Source organism: Heptranchias perlo, chromosome 7, assembly GCF_035084215.1.
Source record: "Heptranchias perlo isolate sHepPer1 chromosome 7, sHepPer1.hap1, whole genome shotgun sequence".
Classification (NCBI taxonomy): domain Eukaryota; kingdom Metazoa; phylum Chordata; class Chondrichthyes; order Hexanchiformes; family Hexanchidae; genus Heptranchias; species Heptranchias perlo.
The window spans coordinates 72,902,947-72,923,325 of record NC_090331.1 but is presented as its reverse complement, the minus strand read 5'-3'; the positions used below and the strand labels follow the sequence as shown (position 1 = coordinate 72,923,325).

Sequence of the window (20,379 nt, the reverse complement as noted above, 5' to 3'; positions counted from 1 at the left end):
GTTTTGTAGTGACTTAGAGGAAAGAGTGCTACCAATGAGCCAAGGATTTGTATCACCTTTTCTAACTTCCCACCATGGTTCAGCATCCTTTCCTTTATCTATTTCCCCAGCTCCAAAAAAAACTTGGCTGTTTTCTACATTAAAGATGCTATACAAATGCAAGTTTTGTTGAAACGATTAGAGGATTTGTGTGGAACCTACACAGAAATATTGATGGTTTGCCTGTACATCTTCAAAGTTTGAAAAGGTGCCTTCCATTTTGTTTTTGGAAAGTTCAGACCTTTGGACGGATGGACGGACACACACAATTGACTGATTTCTTTGATATGAGGCAGATATCATGAACTGGGTAATGCATTATTTGAAATCCTGTCCCATCTGATGGTAGATAAATGCACCAAGTATATTGCATAAATGTTGATGCAGTCATGCATGGTGTCCGTTTTGATAAAAATATACATTTTTGCTGAAATGCTCTGTCTGTGGAATTGTACTCAGTAGGAAATTCATACACTTGTTTGAAAAACACAATTGGAAGTATCCCTATTCAACGCAGCTTCTAGGAACCTTCTCACAACTGACTGCACTGGTCTTAACTGATAAGAACATAATTTTTATGATCAACTGGGCCCAGCAAACCTAGAGATAAACCCACCTATTCGATTTCTCAATTCCTTCTATCTCCCTCTTCCCCCTAAAAAATGTATTCAATATTCACAAACACATTTATACTCAATGCCTCAGTGACCTTCCACAGTAACTTATTGCACAAGAATCATAGACTGTTACTACACAAATAGATCATTTGGCCCATCAAATCTGAGTCAGTGTTTCTTCCCCCCCCCCCCCCCCCCCATATAAGCCCCAGTCTAATCCCACTCTCCTGATCACTCCCCATACATTTCAATATTTCTCTTTTTCAAACAACTATCCAATTACATTTTAAAAGTCTATCACTATTTGGGTAAAAATGTTTCTCCTGACTTTATTAACTTCCTAATTTGTGAACATTGAACGGTAACTGCCGCCTATGGGCCCAGTTACTTAAAGGATCTAAAACCGTTAGATCTGAATGCATTCTTATTTACTCCACCTCCTCTGATTTTGATATCATGTGTAAAACGAGATTTTGCTTAGAATACCTCAATCTAATTATCTTTAATCCACTCTAATCCATAATTTAAAAAAAATTGTTCTCCTCCCCCTCCCCTGAAATTTGATGTCAATTAAGTGTATGGTGGTACATTTTGGTTTTTAAAAAGTAATAAATCTTGAATGGGGGAAGGTTGCATGATGTGGAAGAGCAGAGATTTGTGGTTCACAAGGCATCTCAAGTGAATAAGGCCATAATTAAAAACCTAATGGAATACTGGGTTTTATGGCAAGAGGTACAGAATATAAATTGGAGGCGTAAAGGCAAATCTATATGAAACCTTGGTAAGATCACAGTTGGAGTATGGTGTGTAGTTTTGAGCCTCTCACCACAGGAAAGATGTTGAGGCAATAGGGAGAGTACAGCGCAGATTCATTAGGACGCATAAGGAAATATAAATATGATGAAACATGTATAAAAATTGGGATCATTTTCATTAAAGCAGAGGAAATTACAGGATGATTTGACAGAGGTGTTTTAAATTATGAAGGAATGGGACAAAGCAGATAGAAACACTTTCCAGTAGTTGACGTGTCTAGAATAAAGACATTGATATAAGATTGAAGACAGAAAGAGAATTAAAAAAAACCATAAAAGGTTGTGAGTTTGTGGAATGCATTACTAGAGTTAGTAATTGAAGCAGAGAACATGTCAACTCTTAAGAATAGCTGGGATTGGTGGCTGAAGGAAAAGGCATAAAGGAAACAAGTGGACACACAGAATTAGGACTATTGCTTACGTGGAGCATAAAAACCAATACGGACTGGTTGGGCCGAATAGCCTGTTTCCACGTTGTAATTTCTATGTAATTCTATGCATGACCCTGTAAGGTTCTAAATCACTTATAAAATAGCATAAAGATTTGATCAAGAGGTAATTCTTACAGTAGGGAACTGAAATCCAGTGCTCGCAAACACTACCTCGCCCAATGCTTGATCATTCCAAAACACAGGTCTCTACTCATCATGGATGAGATGGTATCAAGATAAATGAATCATATGGGCTGGCTCATTTAAGCCATGCCTTTCCTGGTTGATGAACTTAATCTCAAAGCCTTAACCTTGGAGTGTACCTATATCAGCGGCAGGGACACAAATGGCTCTATCAGGATCATCTACGGGTAACAAGGCCTTGAATCACTCAGGCCACTGCATTTTAAAATATTTTTGGTTTCCGAAGAAAACCTTCAATGTTAGACCCTGTCTACCATGGGTAAGACGACATCTGCAATCAGGGATATAATTTTTTCAATGTTCTTTCCTGCAGAAACCAATTGATCTTTCACTACTGTATCTAATAAAGACTGCTCCTTTGCCTAGCCACTTTATTTTCAACCAGATTTGGAATCTTAGTATAAAAGGATTTGTTAAGAGATTTACAAACACATTCCCCAGGTTTGGGAGAAGAAACATAATTCTTGAACATGAATTTGATCCAGTATGCTATTTGAAAGAATTTGGCTTTCGAAGTAGCAAACAAAGTGATGAACAAAATTAATTCACATACCTGCGGAGCAGTGGTTCTTTGTAGTTTAATGTTGTAGTAGCTCGACGTTTGCTGCGCAAATAGACAAGACCTTCTTGGTTTCCTTTAGTGAGTTTTGACTGACAATCAAGTTTGCTAGGAGTTACATTTGTCATATCTTTTAGGGCTTTACATTCTTTATTGCCTGTATAAGAGATGGGAGGGGGGAAAAAAAACTAATTTTAAGACTGCTATAAGTACAAATCAAACACATTTAGGCCTATACAAACATTTACAGTTAATGATGCAATCTAGTACAGATTAGGGAAAGAGATAGGTTATTCACCTTTACATGTAGTAACATTTCAAAAGAAATGTAAAGGGAAATTACTTACCTGTTATTTTATTCCAGTGTAAAGTGTAAAGGGAGATCATGAACGATATAAGCCCTACAAGACCATTGGCATGACATTACCCCCATGATCTTCCCTTCTAAAAAAGGTAGAGAGTGTTACTAATTGATTCCACTTGAACACACTACTGGTGGAGATTCAAGATTTAACAACACTTTCTGGGAAAGAAAGACAACTTGTTGGCAGACCATTGGAACATTGCATTTCTCTTCATGAAACACAAACCACTCAAAGAGTAATAGAAAGCTGATAGATTGGTCAAAGCTCCATGGCAGTGTAAACAGAGCCAAATAACATTGCAATTGAGTTTGCTCTGCAATTCCTAGTGCAGGAAAAGGGAATTCATTGGGAAAAATTAAGGCAGCAATTGCTTCATCTTAATAAGATCATGGAAGCATTTGTCTCAAGTTCATGTACTCAAACGCCAAAATATTAAGCAATGGTCCAGTAATTGATACTTCATTGGATTAGTTCACAGCTCAGTTCCCATGCAGTGTGCTGTGGGGAGGGGAGAATTACAGTGTAGTTTAGAGATTAATGACTAGAAAAATTTGGTGAATTGACAAAGTGTATGGGTCTCAAATCTTCACACTAGAATCATACGAGTCAGAAATTCTTGAAATTGTAAACAAGTATTTCAAGCTAGACGAGGGAGCAGTGGAATTGTTAAAAAAAAAGGGCAGCTTAGGATGTATGCATCAGAGCCAGAATAAAGAATGAAAAACAAGCACCAAATGCGAAGTCTGAAGAGGGAATCTGAAATTTGGCTGCAGCCTTTTTTCCCTGAAGTGGGAACATGCAGTTTGTCAGCTAAAGACCGTTCTTCCTGTCCTGCAAAGCTGTGTCAATCACAATAGAAATTTTGATCGATGCCATGACAGTGCTGAAGTTTTTGATAAGAACTCCTGCTCATCAGTGATTACACTTTACTTTCTAATTTAATTTTGCTCAGAACTCTGCAGCTGCTTTGTTGTAAGGCTGAGTAAATTTGTAATTGTGCTGGAAGAAATTGCCTGAGCTTCTGAAATAACGGGCTCGATGTTAGCAGGGCTGCGGGTTCGCAGCGGGGGTGGGGGGGGGCTATTGGGCGCGTGGGTAACGCGCCCGGTGAAATCAGTGTGCTCCTCGCACAATTATGGGATAATTGAAGCCACTTACCTTTGGTTCTGGGTTTGCCGCTGCTCAGCTGCACGCCTGCGGACTGCGCATGCGCAGTGACGTCCGAGAGCTGGTGGAGCTCTATTTAAAGGGGCAGTCCACCAATGCTTCTCCTGCTGCAAACAAGGACTAGAATACCATGAAGCACCCCAGGGGGAAGGCTGCCCCAAGATTTTCAGACTCCTCACTCCAGCTGCTGCTGGATGGGGTGAGGAGGAGAAGGGAAACGTTGTTCCCGTCGGATGGGAGGAAGTGCCCTCCCTCCACCACCAGGAAGGCACGGTCGGAGGTGGCAGCAGAGGCCTGCAGCGGCGGCAACATCACACGGACGTGGATCCAGTGCCGCAAGAGATTTAATGACCTAACTAGGTCCGGCAAAGTGAGTACACTTACGCATTCTCCCACACTCCGTCTTCCACATCACCTCCACCACCACACAACCCCTTCTGCACTGCCACCACAACGCTCTCGCATCACTCCTCACATCCACTCAACTATCATCCTCACCATGCCTGCACGTACTCACCGCCCCTGTCCCCATTCGAACACTACCACACACCCCAATCCCCATACAATGTCATGGCCATGTGGCACACGCACCCTCCCATCCATCTCCCTCACGCTCAACCCACCCACACCAATGCATGCAGTGTCTCACCATGCAAGCATCACTCAATCACGCCTCTGTTTTGCCTAGACAGGAGAAGAGATGCAAGAACGCCCGGGAGAGGGCACGGACTGGAGGGGGCCCGCCACACGAGATGGTGCTAACAGACACGGAGCAGGAGGCGTTAGAGCTCAGCCACACGCTGGAGTGCTTGTCCGTGGCGGATGGCGAGGCTGGGGCTGCAGAAACGGCCGGTGACAGAGAGCTGACACTCAGCACTCATGATAGCGAATGATCTTAGCATCACTTGGCATCTGCCGCACCGCAACATCTGTCCACATGCCTAATATTGCTTTCTGTTCTCTTGCAGGGCCATCTGCGAGTGCCGTGACTGAGGAGGGCGATTACTCAGAGGACCTGCCGGTCTCTGAGGGTCCATCGTCACATCCGAGCCATGCATCCACCAGCGCAGATACACACACCTCGGTGGGTCCCCGTCCTCACGTAGTTGGGCTTGCACATGGTGAGTCACCACACACACGTGAGCACGAGCAGACCCTGGTGGCAGGGGCAGCCGTGGAGAGTCCGCGTCGGTGGGAGCACTCTTCTCCAGGCTCTGCTCAGCCGGACCCAGATGCTGAACCCTGGGGGCCAGCCGTGAAAAGGAGAGTCATCGAGGGGCACCAGCACATTGCTGAGGTGCTGGAACAGGTGCCACGCGCACTCTCCACAATCGCGCAGGTGGCGGAGGAGTCCAACTCCTGCATGAGGGGAATGGTGGCACAAGTATAGGAGGGTATCTGCGTGATAGTGTCGCGGGTAGGTGCGGGAACGTCTGCGATGGAGGAAAGGCTAGCCTCCCTCGAGCGTCACGCACAGCTCAACGAGTCCATCCAGGCCCTGACAACAGCTGTTCGGATTCAGGGTGAGCAACATTCTGCCGCCTCAAACAGGCTGACAGATACTTTACAAGTGGCCTTCCAAGGCCTCACACGGGTCCTCCAAACTGCCGTCCAGCAGGGTGGAAGGAATGATGTGGGCCTGGGCCACAAGAGGGATGATGGTGAAAGGGGACATGGAAGTGGGGATGCCACTCAAAGTGCCCCCACATCTCACCCGTTGCCCCCCTCTCAACCAGTACCCGCAATGCTGCCTCCTCTCCAGGTGGCCGAGTCTGCCCCTGCGCAGGTACAGGAGGAGCAGTCTTTGGAGGGACCCTCATGGGCACCGAAACCCAGAGGGCGTCGGCCCAAAGCATCTACTCGGTCAGGGCATGAACAAGAGCAACCTGCCACTACCTCTGCTGGAGCCACAGGGGTAGCACCACGTAGGGGTTCCCGGAAGCGTAAGGCAAAGGTGTTGTGAACACAAAGGGAATGCACAAGGGTGTATGACTGTCATGTTTTTATTTATATTTGTTTAGTGCACATCCACAATAAACCCCATTGTTATCACCACTACTGCCACGTCTTGTCCATTCTTGACCGGTTTGTGCAATAGGTCCCTTTCGTGGGGCTCACCAAGAAGACGAACACCTGGTCCCACCCATTGGGTCATACTACAGTGGGTGCAGGAGTAATCGCACCACTGTTCCGTGCAGGGGGCAGGGGAGGGGGCTGGTATGGCCGCTCCTCTGTCCAGGTGATGAGGTCTGGACTCTTCAGACAGTCTGATGTTAGGAGAACCTTTGACATATCAGTGCCTCCCTGGCCTGACTAGCAGCCAGGTGAGCCGATGTTCTGCCCATGGGTCGTTCCTCCTCCTCGGCCGCCTCCTCCTCCTCGTCGTCAATATGGGTGGCGGATGTGGAAGGGGCCTCCTCCAGCGGCACCCCTCTCTGTAGTGCCATGTTGTGCAGGGCACAACAGACAACTATAATGCGTCCCACTCTGCGTGGCGCGTATTGGAGCGCTCCCTCAGAACGATCAAGGCACCTGAAGCGCATCTTGAGCAGCTCTATAGCCTGCTCAGTTGTAGACCTGGTAGTGATGCGGCTGTCGTTATATCGACGCTGTGGCTCGGTGGTGGGGTTCCTCATAGGTGTCATAAGCCACGAGTGCAGGGGATATCCCTTGTCGCCGAGGAGCCAGCCGTTGCCGGTGTTGGGTGAGTGGAAGAGGGGCGGCACGGTGGACTCCGAGGATGAAGGAATCGTGGCAGCTGCCAGGGTATCTGGCGCACACGTGTAGGAATCTCTGGCGGTGGTACAGATGAGCTGAGCGTTCATGGAGTGATACCCCTTCCTGTTGATGAACAGTCCTGGCTCATGTGGAGGTGCCCGTATTGCTATATGGGTGCAATCGATTACACCCTGCACCCGTGGGAAGCCAGCCACATCATGGAATCCAACCGCCCTCTCCATCTGGCTGCGGTCATCCATGGGGAAGTTGATGTAGTGCGAGGCCCTGTGAAACAAGCCATCGGTAACCTGCCGTATGCACTTGTGTGCAAACGACTGACAGACCCCGGTGATGTCCCCGGTGGCACCCTGGAAGGATCCGGAGGCGAAGAAGTTGAGGGCAGTAGTGACTTTGACGGCGAGGGGTAAGAAGATGCTGCTTGGTCCGTCCGGGAGCAGCTCGTCATTAAGGAGGCTGCAGATGTCCGTGACTACCTGGTGACTGACTCTGAGCCTCCGTATGCACTGCTCCTCAGAGAGGTCCAGGAAGCTGAGCCTTGGTCTGTAGACCCTGTGGCGAGGGTAGTGCCTCCTGCGACGCATCTCTCTCTGCGGTTGCCCTCCCTCCTGCTGTGCAGGTGGATGTGCCACAGCACCGTGTTGTGGAGTTCCACGCGTCAGGGGCGGATGGCTTGGCCGGCGAGGCTGGTGATGCTGTTCGTCCTCCGAGGAGGTCATGACTGCGACTACGGCGGCCCCCATCTGGAAGGTGTAGGTCTGAGGGGGTCCGCAAGGTAGGTAAGTGTGTCCTCACACCGGGGTTGCGGTTCCAGGTCGGTGAGTTTTCTTGTTAGGGGGAGGGCGGTGGAGGCCAACCTTTGTCCAATGTGACGGAGTGGCCTCCTGCGATGGTGAAGGGTCTCCCCCACCTGTCGAATGGACCTTTGCAGCTGCCATAGGTTGCTGGCTACAACACCTCCGTTTGAACTGGGAGTGTTTCCCCCATTATGGGAAACAGTCTCAGTTCAGTGTAAAATCCCACCCCTAATAAAACAGCCCAATCAGGTCTGTAAACGACCTGAACTAGCAACATAAATACTTTCAAGTGGCATCCCGCTGGCTTTAATTGCCTGCGGGATTGCCACCTGCGGGGGCTGCGCGCGCACGCCGGCGCGTCAGTGGGGAACCCGGAAGTGGGCGCGTTGGAGCTGGGCTCCGGACCCGCTCCGGGATTCCCCGATTTTCGGAGCCCCCCCTGCCAGGAACGCACCCGATAGCGGGTGCTAAAATGAAGCCCCATGTCCCTGCTACATGAATTAGTGTGGAACACTTGTCCAACTGCTAAGTTTTGTTGAACACTCCTGACACCACTCTACCCCACTCAAATTTTTCTCAGAGCCTGATATTGAGATGGAAGAGCTGGAATGTAATCTCTTTGCATTTGGAGGAATTAAAGTTTGCAGATTTTGCAGCAAATGATGGTCACAATGAGCCCTTTTGCTGAGTTTGGAGCTTGTTTCAGTTTTGAAAATTGCTCAATGTTGCAAGCAGGTGTTTTGGGCACTGATCACTGGGAATGATCTGTTACTTTAGTGTTAACTAGAGGCCAAAGAGCCAACTGAAACTGATGATTCCAGAGGTGGGCCTTGGCACACTAACAGAGGTATGAATAAAAAGGGTGAAATTACTTCTAACAGAAATTTGGAGAATGTCTGTTTCCGCCCCCCAATTAACAACCCATGAGTAGAATTTTCAGAAAATTGCACTTTCAAACCCTCGTCTTGCAATTTTGATAGCAGTTTAATTATGGAGAAAAACAGGATTTTTTTGGTTGACAGAGCAATTTCACCTCCATAGAGTTTAGAACGAGAGGGGATCTCATTGAAACATAAAATTCTGATAGGGCTTGACAGACTGGATGCAGGGAGTATGTTTCCCCTGGCTGGGGGGTCCAGAACGAGGGGTCAGTCTCAGGATACAGGGTAAGTCATTTAGGACAGAGATGAGGAGAAATTTCTTCACTCAGAAGGTGGTGAACCTGTGGAATCCTCTACCACAGAAGGCTGTGGAGGCCAAGTCACTGAATATATTTAAGAAGCAGCTAGATAGATCTCTAGACACAAAAGGCATCAAGGGGTATGGGGAGAGAGCAGGAATATGGTATTGAGTTAGGGGATCAGCCATGATCATATTGAATGGCGGAGCAGGCTCGAAGGGCCTAATGGCCTACTCCTGCTCCTATGTTCTATAGTGCAATTCAGCGGAGATGATGTTTAAAATCAGAACTTTGTCAAAAACTAATTATTGCTGTTGGTGACAAGAGCACTTACTCTTGACCATAGCTGAACTGACAGAAGAACCAACTGGTCTGTCAATGGCAGTAAAGGTGCAACATTAAAGTATGAGACAAGTGCATTGTGGCCAGCCACTGCAGAATGATGTCAGGGTCCCACCACGTATGGCGTCCAAACTGCAAATGAATAATCCAAATAATGGTCTGGAGAGTACTGGCCCTCTGCGGTGGCTCCACAGACTACAAACAGATATGGTAGGGAAAAGTTTCTCATGTGGGAAGAAGGTTTACATGTGATTTGGTTAGATCAAACCTCTCAAAGCTATGAACCAAGAATAAGCCTTTGGAAACTTGCGATAAATGCCTAAAAATGCAAACATGGGCTGTGAGAAGCTTTTAACAGAAGTGTATTGGAATAGATATAAAGAATAAATGCAAAGATTTTAGGTCCAAGTGAATTATAATGGAATTATATTGGAAAGTTAATTAGATTGAAAAAAGGTTCCAACTAATTTGCTCTGGATCAGAAAAGTAGAGAAATGGTATGTGAATTAATACACAAGAAAGTAGCCAAAAGCATTTTTCAGATGGGAGGCTTGAAATTGGAAACAAAATAATTCATTGTTAACATAATTCAACTATATGCACTGGAAAATATGAAGATGTGGTGGCAGAACAATTCTATGAGGAGGTAGAGTCAATGCTGAAAATGGAAAAAAATATTCATCACTTGATATGAATTCTACAGTAAGAAAGGAAAGTTATGAGGTTTGATGGAACTAAACATACCTGGTATAGAAAAATGAGGAACCAGACTAAATTGTGTCAAAAGTACAATTTGGTTGTGATGAATGCTTGGTTTAACCATCTGCTTAGATGGTTATACAAATGGAAAAGGATCAAAAGGCAATGAAGAGCAAGTCATATTAAAAAAAAATCAAACAGACTACATCATAACAGGAATGCAACTACAAAATACAGTAAAGAAAATGGAAAAAATACCTCATACTGACTGCATAACCATTGTTTGCAGAGATAATCATTAACAAAGCCTTGTTAATAATTAACATTTATGGTTTAAAAGATCAAATTGCAAAAAATATGCTGAGGAGCTTGAATCAAATACAGAAGCATAAGAATGTATTATTTGCAAATACACAAACAACTTTAAAATAGCTTCAGGTGGAATAGCAGAAAATTCATTGGGAAGACGACAAAGGAAAAGAGATCATTGATAACAAAAGAAATCCTCAGATTAATGAGCAGGAAATGCAATGGAGGAGATGATTTAAAATATAAGGAACTAGATAAAAAAGATAAACTGTTTTGAAGCAAAAGAAATTAGACGGAAGAACATGGCAAAAAAAACTGAAGAATTAAACACAGATTTTCCTGTGGGTTTTTCTGCTTAGAAGTGTAGTCATTGTTGTAATGTAGGAAAATGTGGCAGCCAATTCACATACAGCAAGGATTTTTATACAGCAATGAGATGAATGACCAGATAATTTGCTTTACTGATGTTGATTGAGGGATAAATATTGGCCAGGACACCAGGATAAATCCCCTGCTCTTCTTTGAATAGTGCCATGGGATCTTTAACGTCTAGCTCGGAGTGCAGATGGGGTCTTGGCTTAACATCTCATCCAAACTACAACACTGCAGCACACTCGCAGTACTGCACTGAAGTGTCAGCCTAGATTATGTGTTCAAGTCTTTGGAGTGGGGCTTGAACCCACAACCTGCTCACTCAGAGGTGACTGCTACCACTAAACCAAGGCTAACATCTTGAACTATGACAAGATTACTTCCGACTAGTGAAAATGAACTAAGACTGAAACAGAATGCAGCTCAAGTAGTTGAAGATCATGACCAAAGAGGCAGTCCCTGGCAACTTCTTTCAACTTGAAGATGATAGCAATTCTTATTTATATGTAGATGGTGAATGAATATACAAGTAGTATCAGGAAAGTAATTTGTTGGTGGGAATAAATATAGAAAGAAAGCCTACAGCCCTCATGTAGTGGAAACCCAGATTAGGAAGTTGAATCAAAATAGATATTGGAGGTTGTGGGGGGGGGGGGGGTGCAACCTCAAGAGTTCAGGTAGATAATCATTAATATTTAATTTGTCAGTGTCAGTTTGGCTCAATGGTAGTGCTCTCATCTGAGTCAGAAGGTTATGGTTTCAAGCCCCTTTCTAAGGCCCGAGGACATAATCTAAATATGACACTCAGTACAGTGCTATGGGAGTGCTGCACTGTTAGAGGTGCTGTCTTTCAGATGAGACATAATAGAGGCCATGTCATGTCTGCCTGTTCAGTTGGATGTCATAGTGTAGATATTCCTGGGTCTGCACCCAGATGCCCTGGATCATTCAAGCACAATAAATATCAGAAAATTGGGTGGATCAGAGAGCATTTAAATAAATAAAAGAAAAATAGTGCAGGTTCCTTTGAAGGCATGCACTTTGATTGCAGTGATTTTCTGACATTCACTGCACCCTGGCAATCTAGTACATTTGGGTGTAGACCCAGAAAAAAAGTCCCCTAAAAAGGTCCCATGACACTTTGTCGAAGAGCGAGGAGTTCTTCCAGTGTCCTACTCCACACAAGCCTCCTCCCACTATGCCATCATATCCCTTTATTTTCTTTTCCATCATGTATGAATCACACTTCCTTTTAAATACATCAATGTTATTCTGCTTCAGCCACTCCATGTGGCAGCAAGTTCCACATTCTCACCACTCAAGAAATTCCTCCTAAGTTCTTTATTTGATCCGTTCGTGACTATCTTATATTTAAGTGGGAACAGTTTCTCCACATCCACTCCATCATAATTTTGAAGACCTTCATTAAGTCTCCTCTTAGCCTTCTCTTTTCCAGAGAAAAGAGCCCCAACTACGTTACTACTAGGACCTTGTCGTCATACTTGTCTGCAGAACAGTGATGATAATTCAAGACAAAAAGTAATTCATTGTAAAGTGCTTTGGGACATCTTGAGGATGGAATAAGTATAGTCTTATTTCCATATAGTACATTCTATGCAAGTACACAGTTAATTTTTTACCCAAAGACTGAATTATGCAGTTCATATCTTGGCATACCTTGAACCTTTGAACACTCTGCAGTTGAAAGATCCATGGCAATACTGTCCTCTCCGGATAGCTGCAGAACAGATTCACTGGAGGTGTTTACCCAGATTTTTCCTGCATGTTTTCTTCCTTTTTTTGAAATAGCCATCCGATCACTCTTCTTTAAAATTACGTGGGTGTTCGGTTCCCACTCTACTTGTTCATTCTTCACTTTATACTGCAATGCATTTTGCTCTGGCTCAACTGAATCAGTTGCAACTTCTTCAATGCTTTTACAAACTACAATTGTTCTATCTGACATTTCCTTTACATTGCTAAGGTTTTCTGGAGAAATATCTATATTCTGGTTGCAGTTTTTCAGGTTCCTCCCCTCCAAGTTATTCAAATGATGTTTAATCTCCATTGGATACAGTTCTTCACCTTCCTTCTCCATAATTAGATTAGATGAACTTGCAACATTCTTTGGTATTTTGTATGCCACAAATGTCCTTTGGTCAGCTATTTCTTTCATATTATCTCGTGACACATTAGAGGTTCCACTGCTTTCTTCTGTACTAGATAGATGGTCAGCCATCATGTACTGTTCTTCATCTTTTTCCTCTTTAATTCGTTTAGAGAAACGTTGTTTACACACAAACGTTCTTTGGTAAGCCTCATCCTTTTTATTGCTGAAGTCTTTTTCTGAGGCATCACAACTCTTGTTGCCCTCTTCCAGACATTCACCCATTACCATTTCATGCTGCTCTCTACATTTCTCTTGCTTAGATGAATTCTTTTGCCTTTTAGGCACTATAAACGTCCTTCGGCCAGCCTTTTTATTATTTTCATTACCATCTTCTAGGTCACCTATATGCTCAGCCATCTCCACTTCAGGTTGTTCTCTGCTTTTCTGCCGTATTACTGAATTTGACGGACATTCTTTAACAGTCTTGTGCTGTTTACACACCACAAGTGTCCTTCGGCTAGCCCTGCCTTTATTACTAATATTTTCTTCTAAAGCATTACAGGTCCTGTTATCCTCTTCTGGACTATCCGAAGAGTCATTTATTACCATTTCATGCTGCTTTCTACGTTTCTCCTGTCCAGTTGGTTTAGACAAGCTTTCTTTAATGCTCTTATGCTCTTCTGCCATCACAAATGTCCTTTGGCTAGCCTTTCTGTTACTTAAATTCCCATAACCGTCCCTACTTAAATGTTCAGCCACCTCAACTTCATGTTCAGCACTTTTTCGTATAGCTGGATTAGATGTACTTCCTTTAATGCTTTTGTGCTCTTTAGTCACACTAAATGTCCTTCGGCTAACCTTTTCTTTTACATTACAAAGGTTTTCTCGCAAAGCACTTGAAATTCCACTGCTCTCTTCCACATAGTTTGGATGTTCTCCACTATTCCACTGTACAATTGAATTAAGTGAACTTTCTTTAATGCTCTTTTTCCTTTTATGAACTCTAAATGTTTTTCTCTCGGCCGTTTCTTTTATATTACTACGGTTTTCTTCTGAAGCATTGATAACCTGGCTACACTCCTCATTACTGTTTATGTGGACATTTTCTTTATGCGCTAGCCAATCTTTTAGTCCATTGTTTGGAATACCAATATTGGACTCATTGTTATTTATAAATCCTTGGTCAAAGACAGAAAATTCCTCATTATTTTGAGAATACTTTCTTTGTTTCTTTTCACACACCAGAGAATCAGTGCTGCAATTCCTTTTAGCACTGTTGGAATTCTTTCTCTTTGTCTGTTTTACTTTTCTCAGTGTGTCCACATTCTCAGAGCATGTTTCAATTTCCACATTATTTCCTTCAGGCTTTTCCATTCTGCCTTTTGTGGATTTAGTTGGAACAGTAACAATTTCTACTGCTTCATTGGTAGTTAGATCCATTTCTGCATCAAAGATAGTCTCTTCAGGTTTCCGTAGCTCATCTGACTGTTCCTCAGTGAACAGTTCTGCACCACACTTTTTTAGATCAGAAAGCTGTGGAGTGTATCGTACTGGAGTAATTACAACTTGTGGGACAACTAAACTTGTCCTGCTAAATTCACAGGTTATAGAATTTCTTGAAAAAGATGTTCTTGCCAAGGAAGTACTGTTTTTCGCGATTAATTCCACAGACATTTTAGAACTTCGAGAACAGGAATCTTTCTTTCTTAAGGTAATATTTTGATTTGCAAATATAGTCTCGCTCAGCTCAGTTCCAGGCATTTGCTCAGTAAACGTTACTGGAATATGAACACTATTCAGGGTCGATGTTCCGGAATTCTGAGGAAGACCAGGATGATTTGAAACACTACCTGGAATACATATAAAAACAAAGGTTTCAATTTTTTTTTGAAAGGGGCAACAAAAATCACCATTTCTACCCAGCTGCATACTGATGTACAACAAAACTGAGGCTCCAAACAAATTAACTCAAAAGGAGTTGCGAAAGTGAAAATTCAGCTAGTAGGCACCATTCTAGTAACTTTTACTTTCCTAGTCATTCCCCAATCAAACTGAACTTGCAACACCATCACTCATGGTTTCTATTGACAAAAAAGTCTGAAGCTGGAAATAGCAATTTCAACAACTTGAATTAGCAATAGCAATTTCAGCACCTTTGTAATGTAGAAAAATGTCCCAAGGCACTTTACAGAGGTGCAATCAGAAATAAATGGACATCAAGCTAAAGGAGATATTAGGAGGGGTGGCTAAAAGCTTAGTCAAAGATATGAGTTTTAAGGAGGGTTCTAAAAGCACAGAGGGCCTCAGGAAGGGAATTCCAGAGCGTGGGTCATAAGCACTTGAAGACATAGCCACTAATGGTGGGGTGAAGGAGGAAATGCACAAAAAAGTCAGAATTATTGGAATCAAGAGTTTGAGGAAGATTTCAAAACTGGAGGAGATTACAGAGATAGGAAGGGGTGGGGCCATGATGGGATTTAAAAACTAAGATGAGAATTTTAAAATTGTGGGCTGGGGGGGGAAAAGAGGTGGTGGTGGTGGTGGGGGGTGAAAAACAGGAGCCAATGTAAGTCAGCAAGGGCAGGGATGATAGGTGAGTAGGACTTGCTGCAGGACAGGATATGGTCAGCAGAGCTTTGGATAAGTTGAAATTTACGGAAAGTGGCAGATGGGAGGCTGGCCAGGAGAGCATTGGAATAGTTAAGTCTGGAAGTCACAAAGGCATGATTGAGGTAGGAGGTGGAGGTGGAAGTAGGTGGTCTTTGTGATGGAGAAGATATGAGGTCAGAAGCTCAGCTTGGGATTGAAGAGGACACTGAGGATGCAAACAATCTGGTTCAGTCTGACACAGTGGCCAGGGAGGGGAATGGAATTGGTGACAAAGGCATGGAGTTTGTGGTAGGGGCCGAAGACAGTCCACCTAATGTTTAACTGAAAGAAATTGCAGTTCATCCAAGGCTGGATGTTGGACAAGCAGTCTGACAACACAGACTGTTGAGGTGGTGGAGAGGTACAGATGGGTGTTGGCAGAGTACATATGAAAAGTGACCCATGTTAGACAATGTCGTCAAGGGGCAACATGTAGATGAGGAAGAGAAGGGGGCCAAGGGGGATTCTGGATGCTACAGTGCAGGGGTGGGAAGAGAAGCCATTGTTGCATATTTCATTCATATGCAGATGTAACTTAATGAATGACTTGCACAATAGTTCAAAACTATGCATTTTAGTACACTGTTGGAACACAAAATACAAATCTGGAATTATCCTCAGTTATATAGAAACTATATAACTCACTCCTTTGATTCACTATTGCTGGCAAAGTTATCCTTTTTAAAAGAAGTTTTAATTGTTGGATACCTTAATCTTAACAGCACCAACTCTTGCAGTAAAATGAAGAATTACAAAGGTGTTAAATACCACATCTTTACCTTCAATTATGTATGATGTGGAGATGCCGGTGATGGACTGGGGTTGACAAATGTAAGGAAATCTTACAACACCAGGTTATAGTCCACCTGTTTTATTTGAAAATCACAAGCTTTCGGAGGCTTTCTCCTTCGTCAGGTGAGTGTGGGATTCCATGGAAGGTTACCGCATTTATAGTCAGAGAACAATACCTGGTGATTACAGATAATCTTTCCAACTGCCCGTTATCAAGGCAATCAAAGTGTTCAGACAGAGAGATGTTACCTACAGGACCACCGAATATACAAACGGCCAGAACAAAAGACAGAGAGAGAGAGAGAGAGAAACATCCGAAAGGAAGAGAAAGACAGAGAATGACCCGTTGTATTAAAAACAGATAACTTTTTTTCACTGGTGGGGTTACGTGTAGCGTGATATGAACCCAAGATCCTGGTTGAGGCCGTCCTCATGGACCATGCAGACACTGCGACAACGGATGAACAGGCACCGCGCAATAATCGCCGGACAGGAGGGTTGCCTCCCAGTCGGGGAACACTTCAGCAGTCAAGGACATTCAGCCACCGATCTTCGGGTAAGCGTTCTCCAAGGCGGCCTTCGAGACACACGACAACGCAAAATCGTCGAGCAGAAATTGATAGCCAAGTTCCGCACCCATGAGGACGGCCTCAACCGGGATCTTGGGTTCATGTCACGCTACACGTAACCCCACCAGAGAAAAAAAGTTATCTGTTTTTAATACAACGGGTCATTCTCTGTCTTTCTCTTCCTTTCGGATGTTTCTCTCTCTCTCTCTCTCTGTCTGTCTGTCTCTTTTGTTCTGGCCGTTTGTATATTCGGTGGTCCTGTAGGCAACATCTCTCTGTCTGAACACTTTGATTGCCTTGACAACGGGCAGTTGGAAAGATTATCTGTAATCACCAGGTATTGTTCTCTGACTATAAATGCGGTAACGTTCAAGAAATCGCACACTTCACCTGACGAAGGAGAAACCTCCGAAAGCTTGTGATTTTCAAATAAAACAGTTGGACTATAACCTGGTGTTGTAAGATTCCTTACATTCAATTATGTACACAGTGAATGGACTCAAAATATAGAGAATCACAAATCTGATATATCTTAAATCATGTAAAAAGTTGGTTTGTATTTTTTACATTTGGTCAGATCTTCCACACTCACACTTCAATAATTAACCACCAGTACAGTAGAAAACTTATTGGGATTGGTTCATATTTTCTTGCAACTTTCTTGAGATAAGTCTCCCTCTCACTCTAGCTTTATGAACAAAGCAACAAAATTCCACACATGTGGATGCATTTATTCAAATCTCCCACATACAATTTCTAGAAAAAAAATATGGTGGCTGTTTTGGTGGCCAATGGTTTCCAGTAGATATACAAGCTGAGTTGTTTTCCCAGTGCACACCATAGGAGGAGGTGTATTCAAACACACTATTCTTCAGTTCCCGATCTGAGCCAGTAACTCTGGAGAGGCACTAAGTTAAGGCCAAAACAGAAAGCCAAGTAGGTGAGAGGGAAACAAGAGCTAGCCAGTCACTCTAAAACACACTCAAACCTTTTGAGTGACTATATGGTGGATCACTTACTCTTACAGCAGCTATTTACCCCATTTCATTTCCCAGAACTACATTAGTTGCTTAAATTTTATGTAGACAGTGAATGTAATAAATGAGCATCAGCAATAGTAGCATTAATATTTTTAAAATTTTATTTTCTTTCTTAACTGTACTTACCCCAAACAGGTTGTCCAACCTCAATCTGCTTTCCAATATTTGGGTCATTTACAGAAACATTTTCATGGAAATTCACAGTAAAGGCTTGACATGTAGGTGCACCAGTTGAAGACGCAGGTCCCTCTAATGCAATCTCTACAGCTTGTTTAAAGGAATCAATCTGGTCATCCTGGATGTCATTGGCTTGGTATCTTTCTTCAATTCCAAGCTTTTGTAGGACACTCTGTGGTAACCTTGTGTTTCTGTAATCAAGAGAGCCCGGCATTCATGAGGTTAATTTCTTTCACAGAGCAGTTTTTATTTTGCTTTTGCATTTCATTGTACCTCCTAAGAAACATCATGGCTCTTATCGCTAAACTTACTAGTCTAAGACCATACTTAAGTCATCTTTAACCTTCCAACACTTTATCCTCCACACATCCAAGGATTAAGGCCAGACAACTAAAGGAAAGATTTCCTCAAAAGATAGTTTTGTTGTTGGAAATGCCATCTTGTTGCCCTTGTTAAACATACGGACAGTAAAAACGATATATCACTTACTAGAACGAAGATAATCATTCGAGTTGTAGGATCCTTCACATACCAGGAGTGAACCCAAATCAAATCATAAATGATAGCAACCTTTTAAGTGTCCAAGATGTCACCTACATAACCCTTCCTGGGTAGTCCGTCACTTAACTTTACCCAGTGATGAATAAAACACAAAAATAAAGAGATGCTTAGAATGATGAACCAATGGAAGAGAAGGGGGGGGGGGGGGTGGAGGAAGAACCTGGAGGTGCTTCAATATAAAAGTAAGTCACCCCACCAAATAAATAATCTTCCTTTCTTCCATTTCATTTTTGTATGTTCAGCATACAAGATAGTCTGCCCCAGTAATTACATAAACTTAAGCTCATCCAAAACTCTGCTGCCCATATCCTAACTTGCACCAAGTCCCATTCACCCATCACCCCTGTGCTCCTGGTCCGGCAACACCTTGATTTAAAAATTCTCATCTTTGTTTTCAAATCCCTCCATGCCCTCGCCCCTCCCTATCTCCAATCTCCTCCAGCCCTTTAACCCTCCGAGATCACTGCGCTCCTCCAATTCTGGCCTCTTGCACATCCCCGATTTTAATCGCTCCATCATTGGTGGCCTTGCCTTCAGCCACCTAGGCCCCAAGCTCTGGAATTCCCTCCCTAAATCTCTCTGCCTCTATTTCTCTCTCCTCCTTTAAGACCCCCCTTAAAGTCCAAGCTCTTTGACCAAGCTTTTAGTCACCTGTCCTAATATCTTCTTATGTGGCTCAGTGTCAAATTTTGTTTGATAACGCTCCTGTAATGCGCCTTGGGAAATGTTACTACATTAAAGGCGCTATATAAATGAAAGTTATTGTTGAAGCTCTTGCAACAAGAAGAAACTTCTAGAGCCAGGTCGGATTTTCCAATTGGAGACCAGTTTTTGCTACAGAAAGGAATGTTTCATGAAGGGAAAGGGGTTGCTCCATTTGACTAAGTTACAGATGATTGCAACTGAAATTTTTTTTTTTTTGAGATTAGCCCAAACACCAGTCTGGAACCTATTGACCTAAGCTAGGTGCTTCACTGGGGTAAAAACTGGGCTGTCACCCAGAACCAGTTAGGAAACTGGCCAAAACTTGGACACAGGTTGGATGCTTTCCCTCTAGGATGAGGGATGATGTGTGACAAGAGAGAAAGCTTTAGAAGCAAAATAAAAAAGTTAATTGCAGCTGTCTGTGAAATTACCAAGCATCACATTAAAGGAAACCAACAGTGAGGGGTTGTTGAATCAAAAAATGCAACTCATTTCACAAGAAATATTCTTCACTTAAGCATTCCTATACAATGGGAATGGCATATTTGAACTACTTCCATCAGTTATTAAAATTTAATTCCACTGTAGTTGAATCTCGTAAGTTAACTCCTGCCTTGAATTTAGAAGCAGTTCAATGTGTCAATTAATTAAATAAATAGATTTATTTTTTTTCCTTTTAGCTTTGAAAGATCATTTTACTCATTTTAAAGTATGATGATTTTGTTTATTACTTACAAGTTAGAGCTGCAACCTTGACTTACACTACTACTTCTTTGGAATAATATACTTCTCTGCTGATGTTCTTGAAACTACGTAAAAAAAAAGTCAATACTTCAATGGGGATAATAAAAGTTGATACAATAAGTGATCAGTCTAATTTTCACTACTTTAATCAAAATATTATGTAAAAAGTATTTTAGAAGATCTATATACAAAAAAAGTAACCAATTAGTGCATAACTTGTTTTGTTGCCGGAGGGGGGGTGGGGCGGGTGGCGGAGAGAAAGAGAAGGGAGGGGAAAAGAGGAGTCAGGAAATCAGCACCCGACTATGAAGTCTGGCAACAAAAGCTGAACCAACTACCTTCAGGTAACCTCCACATAATGTGAAGCATTTGCATGTCAGATACAACATGGATCAAATAC

General features: G+C 43.1%; 1 protein-coding gene across 1 annotated transcript in view; it reads right to left on the bottom strand.

The window, feature by feature from the left end:
- The window catches only part of LOC137323869 (shugoshin 2-like), a 37,981-nt gene that overhangs the window by 5,315 nt on the left and 12,287 nt on the right, over positions 1-20,379 (bottom strand). The window contains exons 5-8 of the mRNA XM_067987886.1: positions 19,971-20,044; positions 17,919-18,160; positions 12,310-14,592; positions 2,660-2,822 (exon numbers count right to left, since the gene is read on the bottom strand). Of these exons, the coding sequence (XP_067843987.1) occupies positions 2,660-2,822; positions 12,310-14,592; positions 17,919-18,160; positions 19,971-20,044 (2,762 nt within the window). The remainder of the gene's footprint in view (positions 1-2,659; positions 2,823-12,309; positions 14,593-17,918; positions 18,161-19,970; positions 20,045-20,379) is intronic.